Source organism: Parasteatoda tepidariorum, chromosome 10 (genome assembly GCF_043381705.1).
Source record: "Parasteatoda tepidariorum isolate YZ-2023 chromosome 10, CAS_Ptep_4.0, whole genome shotgun sequence".
Taxonomy (NCBI): domain Eukaryota; kingdom Metazoa; phylum Arthropoda; class Arachnida; order Araneae; family Theridiidae; genus Parasteatoda; species Parasteatoda tepidariorum.
This window is the reverse complement of record NC_092213.1, coordinates 74,530,245-74,554,366: the sequence shown is the minus strand read 5'-3', so window position 1 is coordinate 74,554,366 and position 24,122 is coordinate 74,530,245. Positions and strand designations below refer to the sequence as shown.

Below are 24,122 nucleotides of genomic sequence, written 5' to 3'. Positions count from 1 at the left end.
AATGTGTACCTCTTGATAATATGAGTCTAAACTTCTATTTCGGGCAAATCCTGGATGACCGGATAATACAGCAAGTGAACGAATCTATGATAAGACGAAACTGAATTAGAAATCTGGAACTATGCATTATTTTATGTGAAAAAGAAACATTGAGTTTTACTTCAGACCTATAAGTTAAATTTACATCACAAGTTATCTAAAAGAAAAAATAATCCGAACATTGGCTTTAGACTTAATCTGGGACTTTGCAAATAGTTCAAGATAAATATATTAAAAAAGTATAGCATGCTTTAAGAATTATAAACCTCTCCCATTACATTTTAAATGCCCGTAATTTTCATAGAATTCACACTAACAAAGTTTATTTCAATTTTCCTTTAATAAAAAGCAAATTTGCACATACTTAGATTTAAGAAAAACGGTTATTCATCATTGAAATTTCTTTAACTTATAAAATCAATTATTGATAAATTTTTGAATATGAATGGAAAAAAAATTTCCGAACTATTTTTGGATTTTATATTTTAGTACAAATATAATTCCAATAATATATCAGATTTTATTTAGTAATTAGAATGTTTTTTATAATTAAAAGTATCAATATATTTTTGTTTGTAATTAAAGAATCAGAAAAAATATACATATAAGAGACCACAGTGGCCCATCTGCATCAAAATGTTAAAGAAAAATGGCTCTATGATTCTCCGCTGTATGATTCTTCACTGTAGGATTAATATAATTGTTACCTTTGATTCAGCAGACTCATGAGCATTGTCACCACTAAGCCATGGAAGACTTCCTCCAACTGAATTAAGGGCACCAATCAATTTATGTAAATAAACATGAATCTGAAATTAAAAAAAAAGTATGGTTAGTATCTAGATTTATTTTTAGTCAACAAACATGGTATAATATTTTAACACTTAGCTTGTTATAGTTAGCACTTGGCTCTGCCTTCATCACGTGGTATTCGACGATACTATTTCACTATTTTTGGGAGAAGGATGCAAACAATCCTGAACAAGGTTGTTATTTGATGATCGTATGATAAAAATATTCATTTTGCAATCTGTATGTGCATTTTTTTAACATTAAATATTTCATAAATTTGATGATATTTCTCTCTTTTGTGTGAATAGTTTGTCCTTTTTGAGACATTTTGCTGTAATATATTTAATTAGCTAGAGTAACAAAAGGTATAATAGCAGGAGATAAAGCGAAGTAAGTGACTGAAGAATTTGCTGTTTGCGTTTGGCGCATTAAGGATTCTCTCAATTTCAAAGGTTGAGACGTTTGTCCTCTCACTAACACGCTAAAATTAATTCTTCGTCGAGTAGGTGGAGCCAAGTGCCAACTCCTGGTGAATGAACTATACATCATTCAGATGGTGAATAAAATTCTGAAAACAAAAAAATATTCTAACAAAATTCTTTTGTTATGGTGTTTAAAAAACTTTTAAGTACAGCTAAGAAAAAAGGAACTAAATCTGACTTCAAGATTATAATTTTACAAAAAAAGATGTAATCATTTTAATTTATAAAAGCTATAACAGTTAGCTTTTCAAGCTTAATCAAATATAAATTTATTCACTTATACTATTATTTATCCCTTTCCTACAAAAACAAAATTTTCAGAATTAAATACAATAATTACTTAAAAGCACTAGTTACAAATATAACTACAATAACCATTAACTGTATATACTGTAATTATACTTCAAATGCTCTACTTTTAATTACTATAGGAGACTTTAATTACCATATCCTATGATATATGAGAAAAAATAGTCATGAGAAAGTATCATAATCATCTGTGTGTCTATTTGCAAAAAAGTAGGAATTCACTAAGCATTACTCTTAAAAATAAAAGAGTATTTATCTTAAAAGCAAATGTTTTGGTTTGTTAAGAATTGATGGAAAAAAAAATTTCTATAAAACCAATGGTTCAGATAAAATAAATTTATATTTTTTTCTATTCAATTGAAAATATCACAAAATAATGGTAGCTTGAAAAAAAGTTTCGTTAAAAAGTTTCTTTTTTTCTTCTTGTTTAAATTTGCCAGCATATTAATAGTAGCTACTTAATATTTTAACCACATAGAATCCTTAAACAAAATTTAACACCAAAATTTAAAAACAGAGTCTGGAAATACAAACTAGAGACAATTCTAAATAATAAATATATTTCATAGAAAATATATTCGTATGAAATTTAAAGACAATACTGAAAATTGTACAGTGCATTATTAAGAGTTTTACTTTTAATACATCACTGTAGAAAAACTATAATCAACAATTTTAAATATGTGCTTTTATCTATTATAATAAGAGTGCCTTCATTAAAAAAAAATTAAGCATTTGTACTACAAAACTTGAAAAAACATGACAATAATTCATGGTTAACGAACGTCAATGGTTAGCATTGTTAATGGATCGCATGTGCAGTTGAAAATTGTAACATTGTTTCAAAGTACACGATAGAAGCCATTTAAATATTTATAAGCATCTATGAAAACAGGGTGGCTTTGATTTACTTATTTCTGAGAAATACTTCAGCAAGATACTGAGTTTCCTATCAGTGAAAAATCCCTTTTTAATTAAAAAAAATTATTACATTAAAAAAACTTATGTAAGCAGAGGGATTGTTAATTAGTGATCCAAAATTATCAAAAATATGTTTGCAAAATATATAAAAAAAAAGTCGTAACATATTTCACATTCAGTGTTGCATTGGCTTCCCTGAATAAGTTATTAGTAGCATTTAATCTTGGCTTAAACATAGTCTTTATAAATTTGTTTACGAAAATTCCTAATAACAAATAAATTTTTGAATTTACTAATAGTTTAACCCACTGGCGGTTTAGCAAAAGGGCAAGATTGGGAGAATGCTTCTCCCCCATACACTATATCCCTATCTAATAACATGGAAAAACCGGTTTTGCTATGCGGTGAAGACTGCAGGTTAAAATTCAACTTTTTACGTGCAAGAACCGTCAGTGGATTAAAGAATATAATTACTAATATTTTTATGAAATAAAGTAACTTGAATGTAACTATATAATATTAAAAAAAATAGAGAGAGAGAAGCAGGAATGAAAACTTAATCCATACTTTTGGTTCAACTTACCTTGTCATGAACACTTGAGGGGAAATAACGCTGAACATACAATGCGCCAACAGCATGACCTAAATACTGACTGGTGACATCAATACAATATTCCCAGTTATCTTCAAAACTTGAATATGTATCAGTAATACCTAAAATATTAATACAAAAATTAAAATGCAATAAGAACATTTTGTAAGTCTCTAAAGAAATTCTATGCACTACAAAAGATGCCCACTGCTCATCTCCTAAAGGTTGTAGAGAACAATCTCTTCAAAAATTCCTCATTTCAGAAAACAGCAAAAACACATTTAAAATAAAATTCATTTGTTACAAAAATTAAATTTTTTTTAAAAAATTAAGGCAAATGTTTAGTAAAACTTTGTAAATTTCAAAAGACAAAACTGATTTTGTGGGAATATATTCACTTTTAGATTGAAACGGAATATATACTTTGTTTGAGAAATGAGAATGTTAAATTTGTAATCAATATTACAAAAAACTTCATTTTTAATTGGAAAAAAAAAACATTTTAACACACCAATATTAATTACAAAACCACCAATAGATCTCAAGTATTTTTGTAAACAACATTACTATGTTAAATTATGGCACTGATTATAAAAAATAAAAAAAATGAATTTTATGTATAAATACACCTAAAATTATAAAGTTGCATGGATTGAAAATTACAGTTATTGGAAAAACAAGAAAATTTCTCAAATAAAATTCAGATGCTTTTATAAAATTTTAAAGTTTAATTTCTGCTACTCATAAACACATTTTTTATTTTTCATTTTGGATTTGAAATGGATATGAATTTTGGATATGAATTGATGAAAAAAAATTTGGCGAAGAAAATATCATCACCGAGAAAGATTTTAAGCATATATCACTCCCCAAATATTGAAAAATATCCACTTGAAAGATTTTAAAAAAAATTCTCAAAACTATTTTTGAGCTTTAAAACAACAAAAAAGTAGAAAAACATTAAAAAAAGAGTGCATGGAAGTGTGAACTAATCAGATTCTCAATTTTTCAATGCATATTTCATACGAATTTTCATTTCAATGAAAAAGTTTTAAGGACTTATATCTTCACTCTCTGGCATTTAAACCTACTTAACTTTTTTCAATTCTAACTAACAGCAAGTGATTTTAACATTTCAAAGCTCATTCCACTGGCTTCGTGTTACAGAACTCTAATATTATTAATTACAGGCAATTTTTTCAAACAAAACTAAATAAAAATTAACTATAAATAGACATAAAGCTGGAAAAAAAAACAGTATAGGTATATTTTTTAAACGTACCTTCAAAATCTTGTTTAAAGCTATTTACAACAAGCCTGAATTTAGTAGATGAATGAGGAGCAAATGTATGCATAAATCTCCACATATAATAGTTATTTAGAACACTGAAATAGAGAAGAGCATATAATTTGAATATACACAAAAAACTAAGAAAACTAAATCAAAAACATTACTAATAAAATTATAAAAATACTTCGATACCAGGCAGAAGAAATAACCACTTCTGATTATTTAATAATTCCTCTAAATTTTTATGATTATCATTTTGATGATTTATCAGTCATATAATATATAAAGTCAGACATAATAAAGCATATGTAATATTCTTTGTAAAAAAAATTAACATAAACAGTAAAAGCTCCATGTAACAAGTACTATGACAGAAGTGTTATTTGAAGTTTGCTATTAATACATATTAATATGCATTAATACACATTAATAGAATTAAATTTCCAAGTTGCCATCAAAATGCAGAAATAAAATAAGCAAAAATTTTATGTTTATAACCAGACAAAAACTACTACCTTGCTATTATGACAAAATTTGCTTTAGGAAAATATATTTTTCTGCCCTTTAAGTGAGCAATATTATTCAGAAAAGATTCAAATAGAAGAAAGACACTTTAATTAATTTTTGTTTCAATACAGAAACATGAACATTTATAAGGTAATGACATTTTTGCCTTTTATAAAGAATCGAGATACAAAATTCAATTTACAATCTGTAGGGATAAACAATTTACTTTAGATTTGTATTTTAAGTCAAAACAGTTTCACAAAGTAAAAGAAAAGAGAATGTCCACTTAATTTCATTTTTTTTAGTCTTTGTTGCTATTTTAACATTAAACATGTGTTAAATTTAATATGTACATTACTAGCATTAAACATGCGTAAATCAAGTATTAAATATGTGTATTTGCTTATTAAGGAAAAGCTAGCTACAATGACAATTTCACTGTTTATTATGATTTGGGGTTATAAAAGATTTTTAATGTATTTGTTATTTAAATATCAAATTTCAATTTCATATCTTATCTTACAGACTTTGTTTTTTAAGTTTAATTTTTTTTAAATTGTTGAATCTTATGCACTGTTTAAGTTGTAAACTAATAGACTAAACCCATATTAATTGTTTAGGAAACTATATTTTGCAAGAAAAAAATAGGAATTATTTAATAAGAAATATATTTTATTAAAAATCAGTAGAAGACATACAACATATTTACAACAGAAAGATATATTTTGAATATAATTTCATATATTTATGAAATATTACCTTGAATCAGTGGAGGATATAATCTCAGAGATATCTTTAAAATACTTTTCTGATAATACTGCAATTTTTGTGTCAGCTGTAACAACATCAGGAAAATAACTCTGCAATATATCTGTCCAAGAAATCTAAAATAAAATATCCAAGATTGTAGTGTCTCTTCATTTTTAAAATAGAAGAAATATAATTAAAAACAGAGGCTATTAATTCTACATAAATTTACATTAGACAATTAACAATACTTTATGTTTGTTAATTGTCTAATCTAATTGCTTGTTTGTTAATTGTCTTTTGTTTGTTTGTTAATCTTCGAAGTTTAATATCTACTATCAGTCGAAGAAATCGGAAATAAAATTAAAAAACGCCTTTCATGTCTATCTTCCATTTTCATATTAGAAGAAATATTATGAAAAACAGCAGTTATTAAGTCAACATAAATCTAGTTAAAACCAATCAACAATGCCTCAGATTTTAATAGAAATAATTGCCATTATTGATAACAGATAGTGATTACATAGAAAAAGATCAATTTTGATGGAAATTACAAGTAATCAAAACTTGCAATTATTGTAAAAATCATGATCAATTATTGTTGAAATCATGATAAATTATAATGAATCCTGTCTTATAATTAATAATAATATAAATATATAATCAATATGATATTAAGCCCAATTGCAATTAAACAGATAACTTATCATTAAAATTTAAAATACTAAAATTTATGTTAAAAATATTTAATTTGGCTTAAAATGAAATGTTAGTAATGAATCTAATAAATTGTTATACGTGGCTCATTATGCGGTTAAACAACAATTGTAATATTAAACTTTTAACCAATTTTTACTCAACTTTACATTACTTACACTAGAAGACAATCGATCAAGCTCTTGAACAGTAAGAATAGAATATAAATCCTTAGTATTCCGTAATGTGTCAGGTCTTGGGGTAATCTGTGAAAATTGTAAGTTATTATTCCTAATGTTAAAATAAAAATGCATATTTTGATCAGAAATACAATAAATATATAACACAAGAGAATAAAAATTATAAAATCTTTTAAAATATATTCATTCATTATAGAAAAGACATTCATTTAAAAATAAACTTAGTTTAAAATTTAAAAAAAAAAAAAAAAAAAACCATTAGACATAAAAAGTTTGTATATAAGTTTTTTTTAATAATAAAAAACCATTTTAAATTCAATAATGTATAAATTATTTTTCTAAGAATTAAAAATAAAAGAAATAGTGTAGTATTTTTATTGCTCAAAGAATTCGCACAAACATGAGACTATATTCATCAGTCTTCATAAGTATTTTTAGAATTGTTAAAAAATATCTTCATTAGAAAATACACTACAAAATAGAGATCAAAATTGAATTTTAGACGAAAATTTTAAAATGTAACAAATCTTAACCAATATCAATAATAAATATGGAATTAAAACCATCAAAATTTGTTTAGTTTGAAATGAAACTTAAAGGAGTTCATTCTTAATAATTTTAATTGAGTAAAATAATTATAAGGATGATTTCAATTCTCTCCTTATACTGCTATTGATGTTACTGTTATTGGATGATTTTAATTTTTTCCATAGATTATAAGGATATAATTATAAGGATTATTTTAAATCTCTCCTTATTATACTGATCCTGATGATACTGTTATTGATAATAATTTATCAAATTTGAAAAATGTAATTGTTTGTTTTTTCGTAAAATGTAAATAATAAACTCTTAACATGTAAATTTTAATGAGTTTTTTAAATTTTTGAAGGCAAGATTTGCGATATTATATCTGTTGAGGGTGATATTAAAATACATGTGAAGTGACAATCCTGAGTTAGTGAAAATTAATAAAACTTTGAAAGTTGTGAAACAAATTATGTCAGAAGACAAAATCAGTCTAAAGAAAAATGCCTAAATCTCCATAAATATAAATCATAATTTTACAAAAATACAACTGAATATTATACAGGATATGTTACATATTAGGCAGATTTGAACAGTAGGAGACAATTTCGCACAAATAGAGAAAAATTTTCTCAACTCTAACTCTAAATAGTTAAATGTTAAGACCTATAGATTAAAGGAAAAATAGTTCGAATTTAAGAAAATTATTTTGGACAAATATTTATAATTATATGAACAAAAACATTATTAGACTGAATATGAGGATAATTATTAAAATTATTATAGCTCATCACAAAATTCTCATAATTAATTGAACATATTTGAGCTTAAAAATTGATTGTACCTTTTAAAAAGAAAAAAGTAAATAATTGAAACTACTGAAAAATCATTATTCAGAAAGAATAATTAGTAAATGATCTTTTCATAAATTTCAACATCAAATTTATTTAGCAAAGTAATTGATAATGTAATTGCAAAGATAATGCAAATGAATTAAGTAAATTATTTGTAATAGTGCCCTAGTTCAAAAATTCCCCTATGAATCTTCTTGTAGTAAAATGTGTCATAGATGTGTGGGTGTATGTTTTAAATTGAGATATTTAACTTTCTTACAACAGTGTTGCATTATTTCAATATTTGGTATCAATATACTTAAAATTTTATTTTGTCAGTTTTTATATTATTGTATAAAATGTAGTTTCAAATAAATTACTTTTAGACCTAATGATAGATAAAATTAAAATAGTTTGAAATTAACATTTATCAAATAATAATATCAACACTTCACATGGATTTGGTAAAAAGTTTTTTTAATAAAAATAAAGTCGGAATTTGAGTTGAGCTCTTGGAAAAGTCTGAAGTTAAACGTTTCAACAACAGACTCCTTAGCGTGTATGTTTTTCAGTTGCTGCCTTAAATTCACTTCTGTTTTAAAAAAATGTGAGCTAAATTCCTTTTTCTTAGATTCTGTTTGAAGTTTTTAGCTTTTGAACGGTGGTGTATAATTTGATTAATATTTTTGAAATAAGTATATTTTTTTTAAATTTTACGATTAGTTTATTATATATAACCTTCGAGAAAGGCCAAAATTACAGTAAGTTTTTTTAAAAATTTTTTTTAAAAAAAAAAGAAATTTTTAAGAGCAGCATTGATAAGCTAAGCCATGCCTATAAGTGTTAAATAAATAGAATTGGATAATCATAGTTGATTTCACACATCATAACATAAAATATTCTTAATTATTATAAATTAAATATGTTCATTAATATGTCAGTTCATTAATATGTAATTAAATATGTTCATTAATATGTCAGTTCATTAATTAAATATGTTTTTATAAGCACCAACTTGGTAAGTAAAAGGCCATCTTATGGTCTAGATATCTTTAGATACCTTTTAAATTTTGATTTGAAATTAATATACAATTGATGCATGTGGAGAATATGTTTAAAAATAACTTTCAAATACGAAAAAAAAAATTAGAATGAATTTAACTAAAATCACTTACTTCAGCAATGCGTTTTTCATAGCTAAAAACTTGCTCTGCAAATTTGGTGGCTTTGTATAGTTCAACATCCATAGCATGAACAATGTTTTTGATAAAGAGTTGATAAGCTTTAACATACTGAAAAATATAATAAACATCAAAGCATTTACTATTACTCATTAAAACATTTTATACATTTATATAAAAACTAAAACTTAAAAAATAAAAAACGAGCAAAATATTGATATAAAAATTTAATTGCCCAGTTCGCATTCAAATATATGAATGTCGTATAATAAATCTGTTTCAAAAAAAATTCTTCCTTTAATATGGTACATACATAGTGGCCAAGATAAAAGAGGGCCAGTGTACGATATGGCTAGAGTTCACTTTTATCTTGACCACTCTGTATTTTATGGTATTTCTGATTTAATATTTATATGCCTGACTTGGGTGACAAAGGTAAAAAATAAAAGCCTCAATGGAATTTTTATGTGACCCAGACCGTTAAAGTCACATATTTTAAAGTTAATTCTGAAACAATTCAAGATTTTATTGAAAAAAAATCAAATCAAATTAACGAGAACATGGTTAACAGAATAAATAAAACATGGAAAAATGTTTGTAAAAAGCTTCCTGGTGATTCTATATACATTATAAAGTTGATTTTTCCCAATACACTAAAAAGCCTTATTTTAACCTGTTCAACTTTTCTATTGTATTGTTTTAAGCTAAAGGTTTGGATTGCACAACAATAGTTTTTAATTTCTATGAATGCAAGTTAATTGAACTAGTGATTAGTTTAAAAAAATACCTGGATGCATAAAATTGTTAATAAATTAATATCAACAATTCACTTTCATCCACCTATAATTCAATACACTTGTTATATCAAAAAGCATTGTAAAAAATATGAAATATTGTTAAAGTTTGCATCCTATTTCCTCAAATTTCAAACTAAACTATGCTTATAAGCCTAAGGCAAAAGAAGCACAATATATATGTAGTGCATAGTTTTCATTTCTAAAAAGTTGAAAAAAATTAACTATCAAATAAGGGAAATAAAATTAAGAAAACAAAATTATTCCAATAAACAGATCTCCAAATGTATCCTTTATTTAAATTTGAAGCATATGTTGGAATCTTTTAACCAACAGATGAAATATTTCAGGAATTTAGAAAATAAAATGATATAATACATTAACATTTTATATTTTTCCCAGGAGTATTAAATAAAATTACATGAAACAGCTTTATAATATAAATCATATGAGTAATCACAGTTGCATGATCTTCATGACTAAGACTTCTTACTAAGGAAAACTGCCACTCACAAACTTTTATTATTATTATTTAGATGATTTCACTGGACATATTGATGAATATAATATTCAAGTTATTTCGTTTATACTTAAACAGTATTCATCAGAAATGTTCATGAACATGATAAAATTAGCCTTTAAGGACAAGACAGAAATCATCCAAATAATTTTCAAACTTTATTTTCATGCCAAACAGAAAATTCTTAAATAATTCCAGCAACGAATTTACAGGTTGTGTTTTATGTTGAGAATTTCTTGGAATTGTGAGTTTAGATGAATGCGCAATCTCAGTCTAGTAAAAAAAATACAGTAAAACGGAAAATAATGTCAAATTATGCAAGTAATGAGTCTTAAATGAAAATAAAATACAAATTCCGATCACTGATTCGTTACCTGCTATCTCTATAAAGAAAGAAACATATTTACTTATTGCATCATGAACACTAGTAATAGTTTCTTTCTGTAATACAGCAGAAACAGTTTTTTAATATATTTATAAATTTTTTTCGTGTAAAGAACTTATCAATTGAAGTAGCCTTGAAATAAATAGCACATTCAAACCCAGTGCCTTAAAATTCATGAAAATAGCTTTGTTTGGCATCATGATTACAATACACAAAAATAAATAAAAAGAATAAAAAAAAGATATAAGAACAAGTCTGTACATAAAAATAGAGTAAATTGTTGTGTATCTTTAAATAATAATTTCAAGACATTAATATAATAACAATACGACAAAAACAAAACAATTTCTTTAAAATAAATATAAGGCAAAAATCGAAAGTCATTAAACAATCTCAATGAAAATTATCATAACAACACAAAATTACACAATATTGCTAAAATTAACAGCATTCAGGAAAATTTAAGAAATCGGTAGTAATATGTGTTTAAAAAATATTTGAAAACTCATCTCTTTATCTTTCCAATTAAAAAAAAATAATCCGTTTTGAGAATTTAATTGGTAAGTTAAAGCAATGAGTTACTCCTCGTTTTAGCCTTCGTGATTTGTGGAATATTCATTTAGATACTTTACTACCAAATCTTTTAGTTTTCCCACAACGCTGGTTAGCCTAAATGTTATTTAAAAGTGCATAATATTTACCGGTTCATCATAAGTTTCATAATATCGGGGACTCGGTAAGCCCAGACCAGCTGGAACAAGCTAGAAAAGAAAAGAAAAATACTGAACAAACAATTTAGATAAAAAGATAACATTCTTAAATGAGCTCAATAGCTCATAACAGTCAGAAAGTATTTTATTTCAATATATGAGTCCACAACCTAACTACTTGTACAAAATTAAGCACGATTTGTTAATCAGAAATCTAAACGTGAAGCATTACGTTTAGAATCGTGTAAGAAAATCAGTTGAAACTGAACTATACAGCGAAGCAGAGTAACGAATTCAAAAATACAAGACCACCATAAAAATAGAGCATGTCACGATCATGCGTGCGATATTAGCCAGGTAAGTAAAAGAAAATACGAAAAATGAAAGCTGCAATTTTTAATCCATTTGTGCCTAACATTCTTTAAAAAAAATAAAAGAAAAAACGATAGAAATAGTGTTAACAAAACTACCACTATGCATTAAAAAGAAAAAAATACCTATATTTGGATTTGACGATCAAACTTGTTATTCAAATTCAGATTTCTTTACAGTGTACAGGCTTGCCAATGCTTAAGCTTGTTGTAAAATACATTTCCTAGAGTGATAGATAATTTATAACCAAAGCTTTCAGAATTTTTAGTAATTTAGCCAAAATTTTAAAAGCTTCACCAAAAATAGGGTAGGGATGGAAAAAAAATTGCGTTGGATATGAACTTTTAAATCACTTATATGTGATGGTGCAAAATATTAGTATAAATAAATAAAAAATAATACATTAAAACATTTGCATAGCTACCACTAGAATAAATTTTTACCAAACTATAAATTATTTGCAAGCATATATTTATCCTTCACAATTTGAGGTTTTACTTTAAGCATGATGATAATGAAATTTCTACTAATTCTTAGATTTAAAGGCAAATCTTAAAAACTGCATTCCACTTTAATATTACAAATATATTTATAAAACTTACAATACAATAAAAATTAGTAAAAAGTAATTATTAAACATGTAGAAAAAGTTTAATAAAAATTTTATTGCTTTCCTCGATTTATTTTTATTATTATTAAAGTTTATTTTTTTCCTTTTTTATCTAACCGTGTAGGTTAAGTTATTAAAGCATTTGGGGGTCAACCTTGTGTTCAAGTAAGGTATAAGCAACTCCATTTATTTTGTTTTTGTCTTTCCTGAAAATAACATTAAGAAAAATAAGCCTAATTAATTTTGTTATTTGTTTATTTTAATTTCAATATTTGACATACATTTTAATAACTCACGACATACATTTCAAGCATATAAATACATACATTTCTTTTGTTCATAAATTTGAATCTTGTATTTGCATGCATTTTGTTTTATTATAAAAGCAATTTTTAACAAATTTGTCAACAATTTTTAACAAATTAAAAAAGTTGTTAAAGATTAAGATTGTAATGTCTTGTTGTGATTTATATTTAATAACATTTAAATTAAAATAATATTTATAAATTTTAATCATAAACTAAAGCTCATAAAGTTTCTTTAAAAAAAAATACTTAAAAGAAATCCAATTCAAATGAAAAAAAAAATCTGTTTTAAATAAAATAAATCAGATTTTATTTCTTATTTTTTTAAACTAATTACAAAAAAAAAAAAAAAAAAAAAAAAAAAAAAAAACACGCATGAAACCTGCTTATAGGCACTTTTCACATTAATTCTTAAAATGTGATATTTTGTTGGAAATTTGAAGTACTAAAAGAGTTCATTCATTTGAGTACCAGCATGAGGCAAAGGCACTTTTAGAAAGCATAGGCATTCTATTATGCATCCCATAACAATTGACAATAACGGCCCTATTCGAAGATAACCACTTTCTTTTCTATTCCATAAGGGATCGTTATTATGTTCAGTAATTGCAATTAATAAGATTTTCATAAAACAAAAATCAAACAGTTAATGAATCTCCACTTCGTAAGTGACTAACTCATTAAATAACCAAGGTGCACATCGACCAAATAAATAACTTTTCAACTAAGTAATATTAAAGCACTCTAAATGATAACTAAACGAATAATATGTTTGTTAGTTTTAAATTAAATCTTCCAATCACGTTAAAACAATTTCACGCTACAATCTCGTTTCAAAATTTTACGTGGAAATTCTAAGCAAAATTTAACATTATGTGGTGGGCTTTAACCCTTTCGCGCCGACTGTCACAAATACGTGCCAGCAGAAAGCCGTATCAATCAAGGTAAAAAGATAAAACTGGTAATCAAAGTAAATCTTTAGCAGTTTATTTGTGGGCGGAGTTATAATTGTTTGATTTATTTAATTCACCATTACTTTGTTCAAAATAAAACTATTTAGTTATACTTTGAATTGACATTGATTATATCTATGATTAAACTAACAATAGTTAATGTAAAAGCAAAGTAAGTCTGTCAAATTAGCAACGACTACATTTAAGTTACCGTTTTTTATTTAATTACATCCTGATTCTGATTTTGTACGAATGCTTCTCAGAATCACCCGTCCCCAAGGGGTTAAAAAGCAGAGCCGATGTTGCAGCGCCAAAATTCCTACTTATGAGTTTAATACATTTTAATTTTAAAAGCGAACTTTTTCAATAAACATTTCTATCTGATTTAATTTTCCTTTCCCTTTCATTTTTAAAACATGTTCAAACAAAATAAGCTATTAAAGCGTCGTGGACCGCTCAAAAAATAAATAAATAAAGGTTGATTCCAAATATGAATTAATAATTATAAACATTAATAAACATGGGCGATAAACAGGAGAAAAAACAGCAATTAAAACATATCCGCATAAATTCTTTTACACGTGCAACGACAAAAACAGAGATGTAAATAAACAAAACAAGTGAAAATCTCGCCGGGTCAAATGTATACAATAAGAAGATTTTACTCATTTTTGGCGTGCTTGGTTTACTGCCCTGAGGAAAGGTAGAGGCAGGTCCATTGACACCTGTTTTTGTCCCGCGTTGTCCACAAATTCGAAAGTATACTTCCTGTTTTCTGCCGCCATTACGGGTGGCATAAATCCCAGACAACTATTTTTTTTTTTGATCTATTGAAGGGCGTAACTTTGGTATGAAAGACATTTGAATGAGTAATATCACAACAGGATTCTAACTCACCTGAAATTCCATACTTGTGTTCATGAAGTTCTCGGGGAAATACAGTGATAAGCCACGTTTTTTCCCAAGTTAATATATTTACATTAAACTATCCAAATAAGTATTTTCTAAATCTCTCTAATTTTTCAGAAGAATATGCGTAGATTTATTGTTTCTTGCTTACATTAAAAAACGTGTTTTTTGAAGTTTATTATAACATAAAATTCTATTAAATTACTTGTTAACTATAGCAATTATCATCATTATAGCAATTATCATCATTCTGATTATCTGTAATATTTTTAATGCGTTACTTATTCTACACAAAATGAATTGCCTACCTGTTGGTAAGGTAAGGTGTAAGGCAACATTAATAATGTTAATATATGTATTATACATTATACGCAACTGCAATAATATGAAACTGCGAAAAATAACTGCGTTATAACTTAAAATGCATTGTTATTATTTATAATATTTTCAATGATTATTGTATATGTAATTATTTTAATAAAATGTTTAACTAAAACTAATAAAAAAAATTATGATTATATTACAAAAATAAAGAAATAAAAAATAACGAATTTCAGCCAGGTTTAATTTAAAAGCCGGTTTATTTCAGTTAGGAAGATGAAACAAAATTTTAAAAGACTGTAGAATAAAATTTATGCGTTAGCGTGTTCTCTCAGTGAAGATTACTTTTTTTCCTCCTTATGTTGATTAGAGATAAATATCAGAAAATTGAATAAAAAAGAAGCTGTTTAAAATATAAATTCAGATTGTCTTTTTTAATAGTGGAATTTATTTTAATTAATTAGTTAATAATTCTGTTAGATCATTCAAATATTGCGTAAGAACTAACGACAAGGACTTTGCGATTTGTATATTTTTGTTGACAAGGGTGAAGAAGGGTCAATAATTACGTAAGACATTAAAATCGCCTTATTTTCAACTTTTTTTTTTAAAAAAAAGTAAAAATAAAAAACATCTTAGAAAAATTACCCGTGGAAAAATTTCAAATGTAAAATGCAAGTTGCATTTTGAAAAGAAAAAACTAGAAATAGTATTTTTTCGAACAGTTTCAGACATCAACAGAAAGAACCATTTGAATGCAAGAGATTGAAAAAGAATATTTAATTCAAAATTTTAAAAAAATAAATTAAAACGTAAACTTTCTTAAATACAAAGTTATACCTTTTTATTTTAATTTGATCCTAAAACTAGATTACTACAATAAAAGTCAAAGTTAACCCTTTAACAGGCCCTTTACTTCTAGTAAAGGCAAATTAAAGTAGTTTTGGAATTGTAATTGTTTTAAGAACAGTAATTGATATATATAAAAAAAAAACTCATTTAGTTTATAAAAATGCCATTTTTTTGGTGGTGAATATATTTAACATGACATATTAGGAACTTACTGACTTTTATTTTTCTTTATTTATAAAATAAATTCCTTAAATGCTACAAACTTCAAAAGGAATTATGCATATATAACTTTTATACGTTTTTTAAAAGTGACAAATGGTTACCAATTTTATTCAAACTCACTTCAAGAAAGATGAAGTTATCGAAAAATGGAAACCTAAATTAAAAGTGGTAAAACGTGGTGGTAAGTATACTTACCATGGCCTTCAAAAGGGTTAAAACGAAAACCGGTTAAATTTACACGTTTGGAGTCAGCATCTTATCTAATTCTTGATTTGATTAAGTGAACGCATGAACTGAATATGAATGATGAATTGTGATTTTACTCGAAATGGAAACAAAAAAGAATGAAAGTAAACGTTGAAAATGTTTATCAGAGAAACGTGGTTCTTCATAGTTGAATTTAGTTGATTTTAATCGGGGCAAAATACTAGTACAATTTTTCATAAATGGGACAGTTTGGCTATCAGTTGGAGTGAATGAAAACGTCGATTTCGAAAGGTTTCAGCTAACCCTGGAGTGTTGTGGCATGGTTGATGATTATGTCCTTTTCATCATTTATTCAATAAGTTATTTTTCTTCACATTTTAATAAAATAATTTTAGAAAAATAATGGAAATAATAAACAAATAATAGATATTTAATTAATAGATATAAATAATAGATATTTAGTTTCGAAAACAATGACTGCTAAAAAATGGACCCCTTTTGACCTTCACACGGAACTCCAGGGTTCCACGGAACACCTTATTGGAACCGCTACTCTAGACAAGCTAAGGTAAAATGGAACATTAATTAGATTAGCAATGTTAAATTTCTATTCCCTTTTCGATAAATCTGAAGTATGAATTCATTGAATGTAACTATAAAACAATTTTTGATGCAGTGGTATATTTTAAAATGTTTTGTTATTATTTATGTTTAATAATATTTTAAATAAACATTTAGTTTATATAAATCTGAAGACCTTAAAGAAAATAAAAATCACGAACCCACGTTTTGAATTTAAAAACATGAGCTTGGAAGATAATTTGAAAATGCTGAAGAATAAAAAATGCATGCGTCTGTAAATTCTCTAAGGTGACTGGCGTTAATAATAGCTGTCAGTCAGGCTGACAAAAATAAAATAACCGATAAAAACGCTCTAAAAACGTCTTGCAAACATTTATAAAATACGAATATCGACAGAACGTCATCATACAACGGCGGTGAATTTCAACACATAATAAAATGCTTCCAAAATTTTCCTTGTATTTGTAAGACAATAGCGAAAATTATTCATGAGATCCTTATCTTTTTGTATGTTGGTAAGAGTTGGGTATTTCACTTTTCATCTGCCGGGGTCGCATTTTACAGTAGTTTATATTATAGTTAGTAGTGTATTTACGTTAATGCTAGTAGCAAATTTTGTCTTATAAAATACCATCTTTTCCGGAAAAGTAAATTTTAATAGAAAATTTTAGTCAGGCAGACATTAGCAAATGCAACTATATTCTAAATGAAACAAGATACTTAACACGTTCACGCCGGGGTGACCCACCAGTGGGTCACGCTAGATTTTCTCATCTTGGCAGCTGAGTAAAAACTGGTAAAAATAAATTTCATTTTTTAGTTTTTTTCCGGGAATAATAAAAATCCATAACAACCAATTGTTTTTAACGGATGCAATTTTTATATTGAATTGCTTCTTCGCCGTGATAAATTTCCTTACAGTGAGTAGTTATTGTTGAGAATAGATTAACCCCTCCCTAATATTATCTAATAGTATTGAAATAATTCTTCTACCAGTATTTTTTCTTTTCCCGTACCAGTATTTTCACTTTTCACGGCGTGAACGTGTTAAAGCACTATAGTTTAAAGAACAGTAATTGTTAGTTAAACGTTTAAAAGCTATTAGTTCTACACATCTAGTTGTTTTTTATAACCGTCGTTGAACAGCCGATGCTATTTTTGGGTTTACAACTACTAATTAAAATAAACTACAGCTGAAAATAAACTACTAATTTTTGAAAGTAAAAGGCCCAGAGCCATCTTCGGAGCCGTTAAAAGATTATGTTTGGCGGATATAGCACAATTATGAATTATACAGAAAATTTAAGCAACCAAATATACTTTCAGTTATTAAACCCTTTATAATAAGATGGATGGGTCACATTTATAAAAGATGAAGGTGACCCAGTAAAAAAGCAGACTTTTGGAAAGTTTACCCGAAATCGGAAAAGGGGAAGACGAATACCAGATGGATTGATGCTGTGGAAAAAGATCTTAGGACGCCATACCATGGGAGGAAACTTTTCATTGCAAATTCTTTTTCACCACCTTAAGTAATTTCAAATTGGAAGTATAGAAAAATTGAGTTTAGACAAGCCTAGAGTAAGCCATGAAATTTCATATACAGAAAAGAAATTTTTAAAATATTGAAATGAAAATAAAGTATGAGACGATAATTTAGGACTGCGCGATGGAGAACCCAATAATTTGTTTGCATTTGATATTTTGATTTTTTTTTCTTCTGCAAACAGAAAGTTAATGGCTTACTCTAGGTTTGTCAGAACTAACTTTTTTTTTCCTTCAAATTTTAAATTAGTAATGGAGGTGAACGAGACTTAGCGACGAAAAGTTTCTCCCATGTAATGGTGACCTCTTATAAAGCCATAGGTATCAATACAGACCTACGATCTGATCGAACCTGATGGAAACGATTTGTTGGGGTGGCTCTAGCCTGTACTAGGCTGTTATGCTAATGGAAGAATGTTTCGTTTTTTTTCTTCTTTTTTTGGATAAATATTTTTCTAAATTAATTAATTATACTTTTATCAATACGTTTTTGTAAATCAATGTAAGGTTCCTTTACAAATGGAAACATGTTGTTGTATGTAAACTGATCTTTTTTTTAATGCGTTGTTTTAAATCATAAGCAGTTTCTCATTGCTGAATACTAATTCTGTAACGGCTCTGGCCTATACTAAGACGTTATGCTTATGAAAGAAAAATTATTTTTTTTTATAAATATTTAAAATAATTAATTTATTATTCTTTTATTAATACGTTTTTGTAAATCAATGTAAGTTTCTTTTACAAATGCAAAGACGTTGTTGTATGAAAACAGATCTATTGTTAATGCATTGTTTTAAATCATAAGCAGTTTCTCATTACTGAGGACTATGTTACAGCTCTGGCCTGTACAAAGATGTTAAGCTTATGGAAGAAAAATGGTGTGTTTTTTGTATAAATATTTTTAAATCAATTTATTATTCTTTTATCAAAACTTTTTTGCAAATCAATGTAAGTTTCTTTTACAAATGCAAAGACGTTGTTGTATGTAAACAGATCTATTGTTAATGCGTTGTTTTAAATCATAAGCAGTTTCTCATTACTGAGGACTATGTTACAGCTCTGGCCTGTACAAAGATGTTAAGCTTATGGAAGAAAAATGGTGTGTTTTTTGTATAAATATTTTTAAATCAATTTATTATTCTTTTATCAAAACTTTTTTGCAAATCAATGTAAGTTTCTTTTACAAATGCAAAGACGTTGTTGTATGTAAACAGATCNTCCTAAGCAGTTTCTCCTTATTGAATACAAACTCTGTTACGGCTCTGACCTGTACTAGGACGCTATGCTGATGGAAGAATGTTTTTTTTTTTTGATAAATACTTTTTTAAATTAATTAATTATACTTTTATCAATACGTTTTTGTAAATCAATGCAAGTTTCTTTTACAAATGCAGACACGTTGTTGTATGCAAACTGATCTTTTGTTAATGCGTTGTTTTAAATCCTAAGCAGTTTCTTGTTAATGCGTTGTTTTAAATCATAAGCAGTTTCTCATTACTGAGGACTATGTTACAGCTCTGGCCTGTACAAAGATGTTAAGCTTATGGAAGAAAAATGGTGTGTTTTTTTAATAAATATTTTTAAATCAATTAAAAAAATAATAAAGCACTCCAATATCTATTTTAAAAAAGAAAAAAAAAGTATACTGTTTTCTTTTTCCGACACAGAACGAGGGGATTTACGATTCCATTTACTTCGCCATAAAGAAATCAAATCAATCAAGCCATCTTAAGAAAAGAGAAGAAGAAAAAAAATAGAGCATGTCATGTTACATTTATCTTGAGAGTAACAAGCTAACAAAACAATAAAAGCACTGTCTAGAAATTTTATTATCCACAATATATTAGATTTTCGATAACAAAGGTCTTGAGAAAAAGAAGTAAAATCCTATAAAATCTCTTCTCTCATCAGAAAAAATAATAGCAATAAAAAAAAGTTGCCGTTAAAAAAATATGTAGAAATAGGAGCAGACGGCCTCCCGAGGCTAGAAATATTCCATAAATCAAATTAGTTTTTATATTCGAAATTTAGGAATCTTTTTATTTTCGTAATCAAGATTTGTTGAATCCTTGAAAAGAGATAGTCAAATTAAAAAGATAGAATGTATTTAACGTAACTTCGAACTTATGAGTATTTTGTACAAAGTTTTATTTTCACAATGAAATTTTTTCTTCTTATTTATTTCATGGGTTTCAAAATTTAATTTCAAATGATTCTGACTACCACTACATGTTAAAAACAGATATTTATAAAAACACTTAAAAATTGAACGAGTAAGTTTATTTTAACCTTATATTTGTGTAACTGCTAAGTCTTGTGAAAATCATACCCAGAAAGATTTTATTATATCTGTAATCGCCAAAATATCTTAATAATCCAAATAAATATATTTAATTTCGAAAATTTTCAATATTAAAAGAAATATCCAATTTTATAGAGGAAAATTATAGCTTCTTTTAACTATTTTTAAAAAAAAAAATACAAGCCCAACTATTTGTAAACCAATTATGCATATAGATGTCTTAATAAATTTATATTTATAAAATTTTCCCAACTAAATTGTTGTTTTACTACCACTTAGTGAAATATTTTTCAACAACCATACAAGTTGGCAGTTTCGAAAGCAATACCGCTGCCAACTTTTTCGCATTTTGAGGAAAATTTTTCAAGTGGCAGGTGTTTAGATTCAATAATATGTTTTTGACAAAAGAGGCATTAACATAATTCCAATGTATACATAAAAAAAAATAGATAACAACTATATCGTTACTCATTATATCGTTAACTCGAAAAAAAAAACTACTAAGTTTCTTCATTATTAAAAGTCGTCGGCAAAACCCAAAACAATAAACTTAGCAATTTAATTGCAAATTAAATATTTTAACATCGAGAGTTTAATATTTCACTTTTATGTATATTCATGCGTAATACATGATGTCATTTATACGATGGCTGACATGCTAAGTCCACAAATATTAGAAATTAAAAATAAGTATCAAATGTATACGTAACTTTTAAAGCTACGACTTTATATTTATAGGTTAGAAAAAGCTATTAGCGGGTCTTTTTTGATGTTTTAAGAGATTTTTTAAATTTTATTTTCTGAGTCCTTAATTAGAACGCAGCATTTGCTTCTAAACATGAAAGTTAAATGTTTAGTAACTATTTATCTCATATTTTGTGGCAATGTACCCATTCTTTTTTTTTGGGGGGGGGGATTTCAGATTGCCCTGCCACTAGTACTTTTTCTTTCAAAGAGTAACAGATTTTTAAATAAAAATTGAAAATTATTTAATTAGAAGAACCTAACATTTCCATTACATTAACATATATTTAATTCGAGAGACTATTGGGATAAAATTAAAATTTTTACTCAGCTACCATTGCAACTTAGAAATTAAAAGAAAAAAATATATATATAGGTTAACTTTTGATTACTATGAAGTTTGCATTCCAATTACCAGAAAGAACCACCCTAAAGATCACAAGTCAAGATGAATGGGAAAAAGGCCGCTAACGGCCCCAGGCGCCCAGATAAATATTGATGATGATGATGATTACTATGAAGTTATTTAAATGTCTTTCATTAGATTGTTTAGCATTGCTGTGTAAAGTTAATTCCTAAGAACAGTTTTGTATTTATTATTTTAACTATCATATTTTTGACTGGAAAAATGTTTTTTTAATAGACAAATATATCTTATATACTGTTTAATAATTTCAAAATGGTTAATATCGATCTCAATATGTTTTTCCAAAATCGCCACGAAATAATGTAATATTATAGGATTACATTATGTAATCGAAGATAATAGTTTGGAAATGATGAGTAATAATTATGACAAGTAAATACTTCAAAAAATGGAGAGAGAAGAAAAAAATATGGGTCAAATCAAATTTTCAATGTTTTTTTCTACCAAAAACTTCATTTTTCATACTTTTTTTTAAATATGAATAAAAATTAAAAAAAACTGCATTTAACCATACATTTCAGATAACTCACTTCTAAAAATTCAATACAATCATAAAAAATTTAATACTAATTAGTTTCTGATGTATATTATTAGAATGAAAGCAATTTATTTGTTCTAGAACAAAATCTAATTTATTAATTTTATCGTAAAGCTTGCATAAGAAAATACAAAATTTTTTCAAGTTACACAAATAACATTATTTCTGAAAAACTGCTAGTTTTTCATAAATTGATTTTAAACATAGTTTACGTCACTGCATTCTGCCAAGATATTCGAAAAAATGTAACATTTATATGACATAAAAAATTTAAGTAATTGTAACGAAAATTTGATTATTAAATATACAATAATAATTTTATATAAATTAAAAAATATTCGTAGGGTTTTACAAGCCTCAAACAACAATGTATTCTTCATAAGAACAGATTCTTTACTTCCCCATCTTAATTAAAGGCGCATTAGTATACTTTTAAAACAAATTGAATGCATTTCAATTCATATATAAAGTTAATTTAACTAAATTATGTAATACTTAAAGCTAAATTGTTAAATTAATTCAACAAATTGAATGCATTTCAATTCATATATAAAGTTAATTTAACTAAATTATGTAATACTAAAGCTGAATTGTTAAATTCATTCATGTTCAATTGTTAGGAGCTCTGTGTTTAAACGATAATAATTTACAATTATTTAACTTTTGAAGTAAAACGTCTTGGTTTAGTACAGTAAATTTAGAAGGAAAAAAAAACCTATCTCGAAAACCGCCCGATTTTTTACGTGGTTTAATCGAAAAGTCCTGGGAGGGTTTTTTAAGGTTATTTGGCGAACATTATTTATAACAAGACCACATTTAAGGAGATACAGAATTTAGCAAACGAAATGGAATTAGTTGTTTTGAGCAAATGCATACCTGCCAACTTACACTCTTTCCGAGAATGTATTTTCAGAGTGGTTGTTGTAAAACAATAAACGAAAAACAATCTGACTCAAAAATATATGTATATTTTAGTGATGGGCAATAACAGGTATTTTCAAATAACAGGTTCCAGCTGTTACGATGCAAAATAATACCTGTTCCAAATACCTGTTCCAAAATAACAGGTCTTAGAAAAAAATCTTCAACTTTTTTATACTTGAAAAATAGTTTAAAATGTCAAGTATTTTTGTAACAGATACATATTTTTCTATTAATTTCACAATATTATTAGGAAAAGTATTTTTTGTTTCTATGGGTAAGGTTTTTTCTAATTAATTTTTAAACTATATGAAAGCAATTATATATTAATTTCTCTTGTATTCTCTATTGTTAAGTGTTTTTCAATAATAAAAAAAGCAATTAATCAAGCTTTTAACACGTCATTTGCCTGATAATGTTTAAAACTTCAGTCAATTTTAGAGAAGATTATGAAGTCCTTTATTTTTATCTGCTACAGATTTTGAAAAAATAATGTTGAGACATTTTTCTGTGAATTCATAAATAACATCTGTATTTCTTAAAGACAAGTGTTATAGCATATTTCAAAAGTGTGTTGTACTTCTTCAATTCAGTATCGTTTTTTTCTTCAGTAAAATATTTACTTTTATGAATTAAACTGAGGTTTACTGGGGCTTTTTTTATCATTCAAAGTATTAGTTTTGAGTTTTCGTTATATTTATTTCATCAAATTTTCAGAAAACATCGTTTGACTCACAAAAAATTTACTCACAAAAAAGTACACATTTTCTTTTTAATGCTCAAAC

At 26.1% G+C, this 24,122-nt stretch overlaps 1 protein-coding gene across 1 annotated transcript in view; it reads right to left on the bottom strand.

Annotated features, from left to right (window-relative positions):
* Positions 1–24,122, bottom strand: part of LOC107454867 (endothelin-converting enzyme 2) — a 47,166-nt gene that overhangs the window by 10,168 nt on the left and 12,876 nt on the right. The window contains exons 2-9 of the mRNA XM_016072199.3: positions 11,519–11,578; positions 9,113–9,229; positions 6,556–6,642; positions 5,693–5,817; positions 4,418–4,521; positions 3,127–3,257; positions 747–848; positions 10–84 (exon numbers count right to left, since the gene is read on the bottom strand). Of these exons, the coding sequence (XP_015927685.2) occupies positions 10–84; positions 747–848; positions 3,127–3,257; positions 4,418–4,521; positions 5,693–5,817; positions 6,556–6,642; positions 9,113–9,229; positions 11,519–11,578 (801 nt within the window). The remainder of the gene's footprint in view (positions 1–9; positions 85–746; positions 849–3,126; positions 3,258–4,417; positions 4,522–5,692; positions 5,818–6,555; positions 6,643–9,112; positions 9,230–11,518; positions 11,579–24,122) is intronic.